The 15547-nt window shown below is 39.5% G+C and overlaps 3 protein-coding genes across 9 annotated transcripts; 2 read left to right on the top strand and 1 right to left on the bottom strand.

The window, feature by feature from the left end:
* Positions 1–1077: 1077 nt before the first annotated feature.
* Positions 1078–4279, top strand: LOC103320252 (amino acid permease 8-like). 2 transcript variants are annotated; one of them, XM_089044713.1, is made up of 8 exons: positions 1078–1270; positions 1356–1524; positions 2063–2296; positions 2392–2485; positions 2582–2799; positions 2902–3029; positions 3117–3344; positions 3531–4279. In XM_089044713.1, exons 2-8 carry the CDS (start codon positions 1404–1406, stop codon positions 3951–3953), a joined length of 1446 nt encoding a protein of 481 aa, XP_088900839.1. In that variant the 5' UTR covers positions 1078–1270; positions 1356–1403; the 3' UTR covers positions 3954–4279. The 2 variants fall into 2 exon arrangements, with proteins under 2 accessions (XP_088900839.1, XP_088900840.1); XM_089044714.1 differs by lacking the exon at positions 1078–1270 and having other exon boundaries at positions 1298–1524.
* A 1478-nt stretch (positions 4280–5757) lies between these two features.
* Positions 5758–9130, top strand: LOC103320253 (kinase family with leucine-rich repeat domain-containing protein). Its single transcript, XM_008221898.3, has 2 exons — positions 5758–8481; positions 8592–9130. Exons 1-2 carry the CDS (start codon positions 5850–5852, stop codon positions 9026–9028), a joined length of 3069 nt encoding a protein of 1022 aa, XP_008220120.2. The 5' UTR covers positions 5758–5849; the 3' UTR covers positions 9029–9130.
* A 501-nt stretch (positions 9131–9631) lies between these two features.
* PAPS2 (poly(A) polymerase 2) lies at positions 9632–15510 on the bottom strand. 6 transcript variants are annotated; one of them, XM_089045612.1, is made up of 12 exons: positions 14892–15510; positions 14719–14796; positions 14325–14432; positions 13667–13729; positions 13402–13563; positions 13086–13199; positions 12945–13007; positions 12517–12846; positions 12271–12435; positions 10863–12092; positions 10262–10486; positions 9632–10176 (listed from the first exon to the last, which is right to left on the bottom strand). In XM_089045612.1, the coding sequence occupies exons 1-10, from the start codon at positions 15015–15017 to the stop codon at positions 11253–11255; spliced, it is 2049 nt and encodes a 682-aa protein (XP_088901738.1). In that variant the 5' UTR covers positions 15018–15510; the 3' UTR covers positions 9632–10176; positions 10262–10486; positions 10863–11252. The 6 variants fall into 6 exon arrangements, with proteins under 6 accessions (XP_088901738.1, XP_008220122.2, XP_088901740.1 ...); XM_008221900.2 differs by having other exon boundaries at positions 10262–10338; positions 14892–15490; XM_089045614.1 differs by having other exon boundaries at positions 10262–10338; positions 13402–13559; positions 14892–15483.
* Positions 15511–15547: the final 37 nt, after the last annotated feature.

Raw genomic sequence — 15547 nt, forward strand, 5'->3', positions numbered from 1 at the left:
ATATATATATATATATATTCCTTTATTTCCAATGATCCTTGCTGATGTAGAAATTTCGATCAACAAGTGACTTACGTGGTTGTTGTTCTGTCAGCCTTTGGGCTTGTTGTTCTGTTTCCTCTGTTTGGGCCTTGCTCTGTTTTTGATCCTCTGCTCGTTGGACCTGGTTTCTTTTTCGTGGCCGAGTGGCATGCTTGGGCTTGTTAAGGTTCGATGAAATATGAAAGGATCCTTAATTTCAAAATTAGAAATTCATGCCCAATTAATAGACTCCGACCTTGATTCAAGCAAAGGCAGTAATATTTTTTATTTTTGAGTATAAACGATTCAAGAGGGTGGTTTCGAAGTTCTGCCCACATAAGTGAAGATAGAAGAGCTCAACCAACTGAGCCATACCCACTTGCAAATAACTTTCAATTAACAAGTAACAACTCAATTACAACATGACCAATCCAATAATGACCCGATATTATAAACTGGTTAGCTGGCCTAAGCAGCCACTAACTAACTAATCAATCTTGGCGCCAATCAAACTATTTTTTTAACTAATTATCAACTCAGCTCCTCAACTAATCAATTACAAAATATAATTAAAATACAGATTAACATATTCCGATCACCGATTTGGATGGAGGAATTTGAATTTAACAAAAATGCTAAATTTATTACAAAAATAAAAATTACATACATTGGATGTATTTGAAATGACTATATGCAAGGAATCATTTGAAATTCATTTGTTTTCTTCATTCCTTTATTGTTCAAATCCTGACATATGTGAATTATAATCGTCTAAACAGTCTTACTTTATAATGTCATCTAAGTCCATAAATTTGTAATGGTCTAAGCAACTTTTCATAACTTACTCGATAAGTCATACTTTTTTGTTTCTTCCTAAAATATCCTCATTAATATTTTGTGTGATATAGGAAGGAAAATACTTTTTTTTCTCTAACTCTTAGAGTAATTTAATGCTATTTTGTTTCTTTTATTACACTTTTGGACTGTTCTTTTTGCCTTGAGATTTGGAAATTGCTTCTTCTGTCTCTCACTTCTTACATGTGTCTGCAGTAAGTCTCAGCGTTACAACTACGCCTTTCTCCATCTGGCCACCATGGAGAGATGAAATTTATGATTCCATGCATTAAAAAACAGCAAAAGTAGGGTTGTTAATCACTTAATTGGTCGAATAACACGATGCCACCCCAGCTAATCAAAACATAAGGGAGGGGCTAATTAGGCTTTGCATCTGTTCATCAAAGAATATAAGGTAGTGTAGCATTGTGCCATTTTTGGGAGAGTGGCGGTTTTGTGGTCTTGGCTTAATTAGCTTTGCTCAATTTGATTTATTATAGGGAAGAGGAAGACGAAGACGAAGAGGTGCCTAGCTATCTGGGGCAAACATGGTGATCACTGTGCTTGATCATGAGTTTCAGAATGAATTATGTGAAAGTGACTCTGAATATCCCCCCAAAAAGGTGGAAGATGGAGAAGTAGATGATGATGGCAAGCCCAAAAGAACTGGTATGTGCTCTCTTTTACAACATGAGCTTGAAGATTATATGATTTTTCTCCAGTTTCACAACATGGTTTTTCAGTTCAATTCAAGTTCTTTCTCCTTCTAATGTAGCAAAAATTTCAAACTTGGTTACATTCTTTTTCCTGTTTTCAAGTTTGACTTGTACTCTTTTTCTTTTCTTCACTATATTCCTTTGTTATCTTAAAAAAAGCATGGAATGTAGCCATTAATGTTATCTTCAAAAGCTTGGAATCCTTTGGCTTTGGGATACAGCTACTATTAATGCATAAAGAACAGATAGACACAAGCCAAAAACCCAAACAAACCGAAAAAGAAAAGAAAAAAAAAAAACCATTGCGTTCTGGCAATATTTTGAAAAGAAAATTATAGAATTCGCCTTGAGATGGCTCGAAAATTAAGCGAAGTTAGGATGGAATTATATGCATCTTGTAGACATACATAGGGTTTAGGGTTTAACATGTTGCAGATGATGAAATAATTAATATTTTCCTTTTTTTTTTCTCTAATATATTATATATATAGGGACAGTGTGGACTGCAAGTGCACATATAATCACAACATCAATAGGTGCTGGGGTGCTTTCTCTGGCATGGGCAATGGCTCAACTTGGTTGGGTTGCTGGCATTTTCATTCTCTTATTTTGCACCTTAGCTGCCCTTTATGCTGCCATTCTCTTAGCAGATTGCTATAGATTTCCAGACCCAGTTACAGGCAAGAGAAATTACTCTTACATGGAAGCTGTCAAAGCCTATTTAGGTAACTCATTTCGTATGCACACTCTTATTTTTCATGGTCAAATTTTGTTGATAGATTTAGTTTTATCTTTTCTTTTCATTTCCTTAATGTATAAGGTGGAAGAATGTACAAGTTCTGTGGATGGATGTTGTATTTAAATCTCGCCACAATCGGAGTCGGCTTTACTATTACTACAGCTAAAAGCATGGTGTAAGTCAATTTTCTCACAACAAAGTGAAGAGAAATATTGCTGTATCAATATTGTAATTCGAGTTCTTATATATATATGTGTATATGAATGCTCAGGGCTATACAGAAATCGAATTGCCATCGAAAAAATGGTGGTGATGACCCATGCATGTTCTCCAATATTCCACACGTGGTTGGGTTTGGAATTGTTGAAATTCTCTTATCTCAACTCCCAAACTTTCACAAGCTCTCTTGGCTCTCAAAGCTTGCAGCAATTACGTCTTTTGGTTACGCCTCTATCGGAATTGGACTTTCCCTATCCAAAATCATAACGGGTAAGTTCTCCATCAACAAAATGTTACAACCCATCTCCCGAAAATGAAAACTGGAAACTGAAAAAAAAAAATAAAAAAAATAAAAAAAATTTGCTTGAGCAGGGCATGGAGGAAAAACCTCTGTTGCAGGAGTGGACCCATCTTCATCCGATAAGATTTGGAGGATGTTTGCAGCAGCTGGAGATGTTGCATTTGCTTGTTCATATGCTCTGGTGCTTTTTGATATCCAAGTAAGACATGCCAATTGCCAAGACAATTCTCAGCCTTTTCTGTTTTGTTTCAGTTTTATACATTGAATTTGTTTTGTTTTTATGTAGGACACACTCAAGTCATTGCCACCAGAGAACAAAGTGATGAAGAAGGCTGTCTCAATTGGGGGGTTAATTATGATAATATTCTTCATCATGTGTAGTACCTCGGGTTATGCTGCATTTGGTGACAAGACCCCAGAAAATCTGCTGGCTGGTTTTGGAGACGATATGGCCTTTTGGCTAGTTGATCTGGCCAATGTTTTTATTGTGGTGCACATAGTTGGTGCATATCAGGTATATATGATCAGGTTCATAACATTGTCATTTTACAGATAATATGGCATGCTATGTTTTCATATTGTCAATCTAAACCGTCAATTACGTAGAATCTTATTTCGATACGTGTCATTGACTGTTTGTCAACATAATATGCAATACTGTTATTGTACAAATGTAACGTGCCATGTTATTCATGAGCAGGTACTTTGCCAACCGGTCTTCCGAATTGTTGAATTACTGGCTAGAAGGAGGTGGCCAAAGTCCAAGTTCATAAACAGAGAGAACCCAATTAGAATTGGAAAGATCAGATTCAATATCAACATGTTTAGGCTGTCATGGAGAACAGCCTATGGGGTGGTGGTCACAATTGTTGCCATTGCTCTGCCTTTCTTCTCAGACATGCTTGCCCTCCTTGGAGCCATTGGCTACTGGCCACTTATAGTCTACATCCCACTGGAGATGCACATTGCGCAGAAAAAGATTGGGAAGCTAACAATTCGATGGTTTGGGCTCCAGTTGTTGAGCTTTCTGTGCTTGCTTCTTTCCTTGGCTGCAGCATCTGGTGCCATTCATGGTCTTTACAAGGGCCTCAATGCTTACAAGCTCTTCCAATTTAAAGAGTGAACTGAACCCAAAATTAGTATGCTATAAGGATCTAATTATGTAATAAAAACATGACTCAAATTATGTAGCAAAACCATCCACTACCAGAAAAGCTCCATATAAGCCACGAACACCAATCTTAGACTTAACCACCGACAACTCGTGGCCAATGGATGTCCCATTATCCGAAAGAAGGGTAATTTGGTCCTCTCATTCAAATCACTCTTCTTTTTTGGTTTGGTTTTTTTTCACCTCTCACTTTTTTTGGTCAGAGTTTTTCCTCTCACTTCAAAGTAGAAGACTAGGGCACTCAATTTTTTTATTTATAAATTCATAGTTCTGTCTCACTGATGGAGAAATTCTTGGCCACCTACCATGGATTTAAAAGTCGGACCACTTTCATCCTTGTAATATTATATACTCCACAGAATAATGTGCAAGTCCACTTACTATATAAATCTAAAAATCTTTTGGAGCATGCAATAGTAAGGCCTGTATTAATGGAGCATTAGCACAAATACGAGCACAAAAAAGCAACAACAAAAAAACCCAAGTGCTCTGGTCTAAGATTTTTCCCATCACTTGACAAAACCAGGTTAGCTAGAGCAAGCAATTGAAGGTGATGATGTAATTTTGCAACCAAATATGTAATGTTTAAATACAAGGGAACCTGTATATGATGCTCATGATTCTTTGTCTTACTTCACCAACTAAATTCAAGTGTCCCATTCCTTCTAGATGGCCCATGCATAATCACGTTTTAGCCGTTTTGTTCTAGAGTGAACGTAGTCATGGTTTTACTTACATTTTCAGCTATACAAGAACATGGTTTTACTTAGAATAGAAAAAAAAAAAGAGAAAAAAAAGGGGTCTTACAAAATATACGATCTTCTGATTTCATATTAGTACTTATTATTATCACTTGAAACTCTTTAAATATAGTTAGCTTTTATATACATTGTTGACTTATTTCTTAACAGTTTAAACTCGGCTCGGTGGCTTAAGGTTTTAGGTTTTAATTGTTGTTTAACATCAAATAGATCTTTTATATTATTATTTAATTTATTTTTAATTTGTGAAGTGATTGGTCCTGGATTTTTGCCACTCTAACTGTAAAGGGAGTAGCATTCTTGTGAGTTGAATAGCAACAGTGTATAGGCGGCCTGAAAAACGAGCAGTGTGTTCAAAAGTTAGTCGTTATGAAGCTTTTTTAGACTATATCATGCATATAGTCAATGCCATGACCAAACCATCGTGATTTAATAGAGACACAAACCAACTATGAAATTTCTGCTCACCTGCCATTATCTTCCATGGCACATGTACTAATTTGACTTCTAAGTTAACTGAACGCAGACATTATTTGAATATTATTTTTCTACTTCACTAAATTAAAGGCTTGAATGGAAAACGTCATCCTATACACAAACAGGCCCCTCATTGATTGATGGCTAATTGGATATTTTCCTTAAGAAGAGGGCACAGTGTAACAAGAAAGACTCCGCTTCTAGAAGAAGCCCCATTAACACAGAGAAATGCACAAGCTATTTAAACAGCCACTTTAGTTCAACTAAACATTGAAGTATTAGGTTGTAAATCTAACGAGATAAGGATCACCATCCCTAGATTTTGATTTACTATTGGTTTTTAAAAGTAACAAATGTTTATTGTATTTCTCCCTAAATAAATTATCATTATCTCTCGTTGATCCGTGTCAAAATGAAACTCCATGCCATTTGCCATCTCACTTTCAGTGGCATAAGTTGTAATTTAGTGAAACGTTGGGGTCATTTTAACCCGCTGAAACGCATATAACGTCATGGCCCAAACCAACCAAGTTTGAATTGCCAGCCGTTACTTCTCCAGCTTTTTCCCGGTAAAAACACAGAACCGGAGCAACGAACTCAACCACATCAAATGTCGAAAACACACCAATCACTCTCCAGCATCCCATCCTCCCTTCTCCTCCTATGCATCCTCATCTCCCTGCCCTTCCAAGTAATTTCACAATCCACCGAGCAGTCGATCCTCCTCAAGCTCAAAGACCAATGGGGCAATCCGCCGTCCATCCATTCCTGGAACTCCTCATCCTCACCGTGCGATTGGCCAGAAGTCAACTGCACCAACGGCGCGGTCACCGGACTTTTCCTCAGCCAAAAGAACATCACGGATAAAATTCCAGAGACCGTTTGCTACCTGTCGAGCCTCGCTGAGCTCGACCTCGCATGGAATTTCATTCCAGGCGAGTTCCCCGACTCTCTCTATAACTGCTCGAAGCTCCAAGTCCTCGACCTCTCACAAAACTACTTTGTGGGCCGAATTCCAAACGACATCGACAGGATGTCGTCTCTCCGATACTTGGACCTTGGCGGGAACAACTTCTCCGGCGATATTCCGGCGGAAATTGGCCGGTTGCCGGAGCTACAGACCCTCCGGCTTTATCAAAACTTTTTCAACGGCAGTGTTCCGAGTGAGATTGGGAACCTGTCGAATCTCGAGATATTTGACATGCCTTTTAATGGAAATTTGGTGCCTGCCCAAATCCCAGCAGACTTTGGAAAGTTGAAGAAGCTCAAGCGTTTATGGATGAAGCAGACGAATTTGATTGGTGAGATTCCAGAAAGTTTTTCTGGTCTTCTGAGCCTCGAGACATTGGATCTTGCAAGAAACAATTTGGAAGGAAAAATTCCTGGTGGGTTGTTTTTGTTGAAGAATTTGAGCGAGTTGTTTCTTTTTCATAATAAATTGTCAGGGGAGATACCAAGTACTGTGGAGGCTTTGAATTTGGTTCAAATTGATCTCTCTATGAACAATTTGAGTGGTTTGATCCCACAAGATTTTGGCAAGTTGAAGAATCTGACTATTCTGAACCTGTTTTCGAATCAATTAACGGGTGGGATACCAGAGAGTTTAGGCTTAATTCCGGAGCTGAAGAACTTTCGGGTTTTTATGAACCAGTTGAATGGGACTTTGCCACCGGAACTAGGCCTTCACTCCGAGCTCGAAGCATTTGAGGTCTCGGAGAATCAGCTGAGTGGTTCACTACCGGAACATCTATGCAGCAGTGGCCTTTTGCAAGGAGCTATTGCATTCTCTAACAATCTCAGTGGAGAGTTGCCTAAAGGGCTTGGAAATTGTGGTTCTTTGCGGACACTTCAGGTCTACAACAACCATTTTTCGGGTGAGGTACCTCAGGGACTTTGGACTGGACTAAATCTGTCCAGTTTGATGTTGAGTAACAATTTGTTTTCTGGTCAGCTTCCCAGCAGCAATCTGGCTTTGAATCTATCTAGGCTGGAAATTAGCAACAACAGATTTTCTGGTGAAATCCCATTTCAAGTCTCTTCTTGGGAAAGTTTGGTTGTTTTTAAGGCTAGTGGGAATTTGTTTTCTGGGAAAATCCCAATAGAGTTGACCAGCCTTTCTCAGCTAAATACTCTGTTACTCGATGGCAATCGACTTTCAGGGGAATTACCATCGCGGATCATCTCATGGGGGTCCCTGGATACTTTGAATCTCTCAAGAAATGAGCTTTCAGGCCACATTCCAGCAGCTATTGGTTCTTTGCCCGACCTGCTTTACTTGGACTTGTCAGGAAACCAATTCTCAGGTGAAATCCCAGCTGAGTTTGGCCACTTGAGGCTCAATTCCCTCAACTTGTCTTCCAACAAGCTTTCTGGGAAAATCCCAGATGTGTTTGCTAACCGTGCATATGAAGACAGTTTCTTGAATAATTCCAATCTATGCGCGGGTACCCCAATTCTAAATCTTCCCAGATGTTACACCAACATCAGTGACTCTCACAAGCTGTCCTCTGAAGTCCTTGCCATGATTTTAGTGCTTTCTATTGCTGTGTCTCTAGTTACTGTTTTATTGACCTTTTTTATAGTCAGAGACTACCAGAGGAGAAAGCGCGGTCAAGACTTGGCAACATGGAAGCTCACCTCATTCCACCACAGATTGGATTTTACAGAGTTCATTGTGTTGGCCAATTTGACAGATAACAATCTCATTGGAAGTGGAGGGTCGGGGAAAGTTTATCAGGTTAGTACTAACTGCCCGGGTGAATTCGTGGCTGTGAAAAGGATTTGGAATACCAGCAAATTGGATGAGAGGCTCGAGAAAGAATTCATTGCTGAGGTTGAGATACTGGGCACAATCCGGCATTCGAACATTGTTAAGTTGCTGTGCTGCATTTCCAGCGAGAATTCGAAGCTTCTTGTATACGAATACATGGTGAAGCAGAGCCTGGATAAGTGGCTACATGGAAAGAAGAGAAGGTTAGCATCAGGCATGGGAGTGGTTCACCATGTTGTTTTGGACTGGCCAACCAGGCTGCAGATTGCAATAGGGGCTGCTCAAGGCTTGTGCTACATGCACCATGACTGCTCTCCACCAATAATTCATAGAGATGTGAAGTCCAGCAATATCTTGTTGGATTCTGAATTCAAGGCTCGTATAGCAGATTTTGGGTTGGCCAAGATTTTGGCAAAGGATGGAGATCTCACAATGTCTGCTATTGCAGGCTCCTTTGGCTACATGGCACCAGGTAGGAGCTTCCATATATTCCATTGCACTCCCTATAATCTCTTAAATTGGTTTGTTTTCATTCAATTTTTCCAGATATCACTTTGACATTGTATGATACTTGCATTGCAGAGTACGCTTACACAACGAAAATCAACGAAAAGATCGACGTTTACAGCTTTGGTGTTGTGCTCTTAGAACTAACAACCGGGAGAGAACCCAACAGTGGGGATGAACATACGAGCCTAGCAGAATGGGCATGGCGGGTATATAGTGAAGGAAAGACCATCACCGATATGCTTGATGAGGAGATAACGAAACCATGCTACTTGGAAGAGATGGCCACTGTGCTGAAACTAGGGCTCATTTGCACTAGTACATTACCTTCAACTCGGCCTTCCATGAAGGAAGTTCTGCACATTCTTCGTGGGTATGGTCCCTCAGAAGGCTTTGAAGTGAAAAAGATGGGAAGTGACTTTGATGTTTCTCCCCTCCTTAGCAGTGCCACCTACCTTTCCAGTTACAAACGCAGTAAAAAGGTGGACGATAGCTTAGTTTACAGTGTGTGATGTACTCAAGAAATCTCATGTTAGTCATATGCCGCCAAACCACTGGTAGGGCTGGCTTTTGACACCCCTTTAATGGAGAATTTTCCTATCACTGGTTGTATAGGGCCATGTGTTCTCTCTCTTATCACGCACGTGGCTAGTTACGCAATATAATAAGAGAAATATATACATGCTTGTATAACCAATTACACGTAAGATATTCTTCACATTATGAGACTGGGTTAGCCATCCTCGAACTTAAGACTCGTTTAAAGATCAGTATAGCTTGCACATAGGTATTGACTATTTTTGAAGATGCAGCTCCGTAAGACCATACGGGAAGTATTGCATACACTTTTGTAGTTACAAAGGGCTTTTTAGACTATCAGCTCTGTCAGACCATACGGGAAGTATTGTATACAGTTTTGTCGTTGCTTTTTAGTCTCAATTTTTACAGTCGATGTTTCTTCGCATGCCAAAATATTCTGATCAAAATGAACTTTTGTTGCCACCTTATTCATGAATTATCTACGGCTTAAGGCAGCCTGCCTTTATCAGAGTTTGGAGTATGAGAATCTCTCTACCAACACGGATATACAAATCTGTTTGCACGAGAGAGAGAGAGAGAGATGGCAAAAATGTATTGATTAAAAAACTGTATTTACAATGGTGAATTTACAAACCATAAAAGTTTGATGAGGGCTATACAGAACCAAAACAAGAAAGAAGACGCCTGCTCAATTCTTGAACTCTACTCTTTGGCCTGGTTAAAGTGACTTCCATTCAGAGATACGGAACTTCCCACACCCACAACGAAAAGTAGCAACAGCTCAAATAACAGGATCCTTGGAGACTACAAAGGACCAGCATACTTCCATGAAATTATAATGCTTACATTTTTACAGCCACAGTGAAGCCCCAAGACCATAAGCCCAGCCACATTGAAGCCCAAGACCATACGCTAAAGCACCAAGCTATGCAGAGTAGTTTGCATGGCTAAAGCTTTCCCCAGCACTTCGCAAGACATAACACACACCCACACCTGGAAACCCTAATGAAAGCCAGCAAGTTAATATGGCGCTTACCATTGTGCTGGTTCTTTCCCTTACAGAAGTGAGACTCCACCTTCAACAACTCACCTCGAAAAGGTAATTGACCTCACACTCAACCTGTTACAAAAGAGCCAGAAACAAACAGGCCAGTATAAAGATATAATGATTTGCTTAAAAATCATCATGAGTTTCAAACACTTGCCTTACTGTTGGCCAATGCATAGATTCTGTCCTAGCTCCATCGTCCAAAATGACAGCAATCCAGATTGCAAAAGTTGGCTATACAACACAAAATCCAGGTTCAGAAGACTTGTCAGGTTCCCAAAATGTATTGGAGAAGAGGGACGAGATAAACATGAAGGGTACACAAAACTAGTAAGGTTTTAAGCACAGTTGCTGGTAAAAAGCACGTATAGTGGTGCAGGACCTGCCACCACAATATGCACCAGTTAATACATTGTCTGTGCAAAAAAAGAAGATAAAAAACTTAACGTTATCAAATAATCACGGAAGATCTAACAATATTAACCTCACCAATGTCTCACAAATTTTTTATATAAATAAAATACCAGCATGAGAAGGAGCAGCACAGAACCAAAGATTACACTATTACAATAGAAAAAGTGGACCGGCAAAAAAAGAAGTTGCTGACCCAAAAAATAGTGAAAGACAGAGGAAGGGATATGAAGTACCTAAGTTTTTGTTATTATAAGAAAGTGTAGAAAAATAAAAATAAAATAAATCGAAAACAGAAAGAAACAGGTATGCAAACCAGCATGCACAAGAGAGTTTATGTTCAAAACCTCAAATTCTTCTGACAAGGCATTTTGATATCTCCCATTTGCATTTATAGAGCCATTTTCCAAAAGCAACTCTGGTTCTACCAGAAGTGCATCATCCTGCAAATATCCCCTTCTCTCACTATTTCCTCCAGAAATGTCAGATTTCTCACTTCAATCCGGTACAAATTCGAATCCACAGTTTTCAAAAGAAACTCGCTCACAATTGAGGTTCTGAGTGCTGGAAGTTGATCCCGACACAAATTCAGCATGCTCCACTCCCATGACTACATGGTTTGACTAGTTCTTGGTTGACTCCAATAGCATTCGCTGTCCAATTCAGAAGTCTCCTAGTACAGTTGGTCTCCACATTCTACATGTCAACCAATGCCACATTTCCTGCTCTGTCCTCAATTAGGCTAATGTTTCCTTGGACTCTGAGAAAGATACTGCACATGGAACTACCAATTCATTCCAGGAAAGAGGTTTCTCCAACTGGTCAGATGGCTTTACCGCACAACCCTCCTGTGAAGGCTTTACCTCATTTCTGACTCTTGGGAATTCAGAAACAAGCATTGATGTGCACTCATTTCTAGTGATTGATTCATGCATAACATCTTCAACCACCTGCATGTCTCCCACGCTATCCTTTTCACTCTCCAACTGTCTAACAGGCAATCCAACATCAGAATTCTTATCTGCATCTCCAGTTGCCCGACACTCTAATCTATTGCCATTACTGAAGCTGATATCAGGTGTTCCACCAGATCTACCTACATTTTTTGATGGGGATACAGACTCCGTACGTGGAGGACTAATAGTGGTCTGCTTCACTCGTTTGATTGGCAAGACATCCTCTGTTTTAGGATCAATTTTCCTCTTGATATGTCGCTCAGCAGACCCAGAACTGGATCCCAAAGCATCTTCATCATTTCTTTCATCCTGCTGGCTTGGATGCCTCAAAGGTCGAGGACGTTTATACCCATCAGGGAAAACAAAGGGAGGAAGCTGCTTCCGGCGAACATGACAAACATATATGTCCATCCCAGGTTTCCAGAACATATACAGGTTTATTTCTTGCCTGAACTCATCAACTGTTCCACGTATATCAAATTGCTGACCTTCTTGACCTCTCACTCCCTCTTTCCTCTGCAAACCCATAAAGAAAGCACAATGTGGGCATGGCTTGGATGTGTCTACATATTCCTTTGGATACGGATGGCACTGCAGCATCCCATTCGTGTCTCGCTCTATCTGCAGGAAGGCACATGCAAACCATTAATAGGAACAATACTATAATCTCCTCCATCTTGACTAATTGTCTAAACAGGCTCAACTATCAGAGATCCCATAAATGTGAACAAAACTCAATAGGCCGTATACTCTGTAAAGATTTACCAAAATAAAAATTTACCAAAACGAAAAACTTTACCTTCAGGGTAAGCTGTCTAAACCGGGATTCCACCCACCCCTTCCACGCCAGCAAATCATCAGAATCAGCTGCAACTATGTCCACCTGCAGATAATTTTTGTATGTCTCAAAAAAAAGATAAGGTTCAAAGAGAGCGCTCCACTGGGTCTTGTTCAGCTCAATCTCCTACAATAAACCAAAGGGGAAAGGACATCAGTGATGAAACATAGCCCTTAATGGAATAAAAAACTCAATTCATGCACTCACCTCACATATCCTATTACCATGGTGGAACTGCTCTGTCATAACTCGTAGAGTACTTATTGAGACATTGTAACTAGAGTTCATGCAAGGATACGCAGGAGTTATTATTGGCATGTGATGAAAGCGGTCACGAGGGTTTTTACGAGGATCCCATGTAGGGAAACCAAGTTCATTCTCTTCAATTGAACATAAAGTTACTGGATTTGGCCAACGCCACTGAGTGTATACTCTGAAAAATCTAGAAACCAACATGCTAGGAATTGCATTGGGATAAAGCTGACATATTCGAGCGACTAAAATAGCCCAATTTACACCGCCCAGGAATCCAGTAACCTACACACAATAGAAAAAAGGAACGGTCCATTGCATAAGTGTAAAACTAAAGAGTTAATACCAATGAAGATTCTGAGAACTTAGACCACTGCCCTTACATTTGAATAAACACCACGCCTTTTAGCCCAAAACTTCAAACATCTGAGTGTTGTGCGGAAATGCTACAGTTACATAGAGTGTCAAAGGTTGAGTCAATTCAAAATAGAAATAAACCAGGTAAGGGATAAGTTATGATCAACCTCAACATTGGGGACAAGTTTAAGAATTTGATCTGCAACCCTGCAGCCATTCAGACTTCGAACAGTTTGCTCATCGACATCAAATAGCACAGATTCATGTGAGATGTCCAGATCCTGTGGACAGTATGTTCCAACACCACATCAATGTCGTAAACACCACTATTAGTACCAAAGCATGAGATGGCCCAGATGACCAAACAAGTGAGGAATAGCAAGATACTGTTTGCAGGGGCTTGGAAATAGTCCTTCTTATGGTCGCATGGTTATAAATGGAACAAAGAGCAAAAGATTTTAAGAAGGTGAATTCTGAACCCACCTCTGGAACAACCAAAAGAGATACGCTTGCATACAAAAGATCTATTGATATTCCCCGGAGCTTGAATTTCATGACGGGTACATGAGCATCAGGAACTGGTTGAAGTTCAGTAACCTCTTCCATTTCAGCCAGCATATCATGCAAAATAATAAAAAAATCTTCCTGGAGAAAGAGTCAAATGTGAGGTAGAGCAGTGGGTAATAAATCAGACCGGATGCATTAAACAAGAACTGGTTCTATATACGGATAAAGATATAAACATCACCTCTCGATTCACATACGATGGCCCAACACACAAAGTGTCTATGTCAGCTCCAGGCCCATGAACCTGTCAAAATAATAAATTTGTTGCTACATCAAACACATAAAGAATGGTTATCGTAGAAAGAAACAAAACATGAAAAGTGGGCAACAAGTGGCATAAATAGTCTCTCACTCAGTAGTTGGACCAAATAACCAAAGCAAGAAAAAAATCTAGGGCTTCACATTAACATCTAATCCTTTATAAAACTACAGTTGGTTATACTCAAAACAGCATCAAGTTGTACAGTAAGATTAGAACTAACTGTTCTCACAGACTGAAGCATAGATCAATCCGCAGATATTATACATGTTCACATCCACTGGTAATGACCTTTCATTGAATGAGATCCAAATAATATCTCATTATAAAAGACTTCCGGTAGATTTTAACATTAGCAATGGTCCTTTGCATTTTGGCCATGTACCAGTTTCTTCATTATGAAGCATGGATCCTTGCTTGACAAATTTTAGAATGGCACAAAAAATCACCAAAAATAGATAGCATACCGTTGTGGCTCATAACCCAAATCTGTTTGTGAAACTCCTAATGATGAAATTGTACTCCACACCCAAATATGAATAACATCAATTAGAAGAAATCGTTGGGAACTTATATTTACCCCGAGACAATATGACCCAAAAGTAAAAATGACAGCATTTGCATCCTCCACCATCTGATCTGTGTAGCCTCTTTGGCTTGTCAATTGCTTCACCCAGTCTTTCACAATCTACAGTAAAATTTAAAGTATAACCATTAATTACTTCATTAAACATAAGCTGCATCCAATGGAAGCAAAATGCAAGACTTCAAATCAATGGGGTTGCCTGTAAATGAAGCATCGATGGTTCAATAAATTAGAGCCAAAAAGAACTCAATGACTGAAATTTATGCCTTAAACCACCCACCAACTGCGATAAAATGCCGCATTTCCCAAAATTTGCAAAAATGATAACTATAAGGGTGGATATAACTGATTCTTCTCAAAGTCGACACTAGAACAGAGAATTATATACCCGATCAATGCGGCCAAGAACCTCTACTCTCTTTTCAGCTTCGTCTGTGCTCTCATAAAGCCCCGAATCAATCAAGAACTACCAAAATTAATAGTAAACAAATAAAGTCATCAACTTGCAAATCAAACCTAACCAAAATTAACCACTTTATATGTAAATATGTGTGTGTGCACCTTTTCGAGTTCGGCATTTCGTTGAAGATCGGACTGGGTGGGCCCGGAAAGAAAGATCGTGGTGTCGTACTTCTTTGGCAGCTGTTGAGTCGGGGAAGAAGCGTTTGGACCCTCAGAACCCGCCATTTCAGCACCCGAAATCCCAAACCAAAATACAGCCTAACCAAAAATGGGAAAATATTCAAAACTAATCTTTCTTTTTTTTTAAGAAAAATATATCCTAGGAAAGATCGACTAAGATGAAACCTAATTTTAGCAAAATATTTGAAAAATGGGATCAGAAGGCAATTCAAGTTGAGAGTGTCAGTTGCTGCAAAAGCACTCTTTGGAGAAGCTGAAATAATCAAAACCCTAATTTGTCGACGGAGAAGAATCGGAAACCTAATAAGCTCTAAAGCAATCAGACAAGGAAGTGAGAGAGGGAGAGATCTGAATTGGGCAATGAAAGCCAGGGAGAGACAGAAATGGAGGGAAAAAAGAAGAAGAGTCAAAGATCGAGAAGAGAGTGAGATGAGGATTTTGAGAGAGAAGAAGGGACAGAGTATAGAGAGAGAGAGAGAGAGAGAGGGTTAGTTGGGGTTGGTCTATGTTCGAATTCGGATCTGATGCGGACTTGATTAAATTAAAGACCCTGCGCACGTTATTACATACAGTTT

Source organism: Prunus mume, linkage group LG2 (genome assembly GCF_029339155.1).
Source record: "Prunus mume cultivar Tortuosa linkage group LG2, ASM2933915v1, whole genome shotgun sequence".
Lineage (NCBI taxonomy): Eukaryota > Viridiplantae > Streptophyta > Magnoliopsida > Rosales > Rosaceae > Prunus > Prunus mume.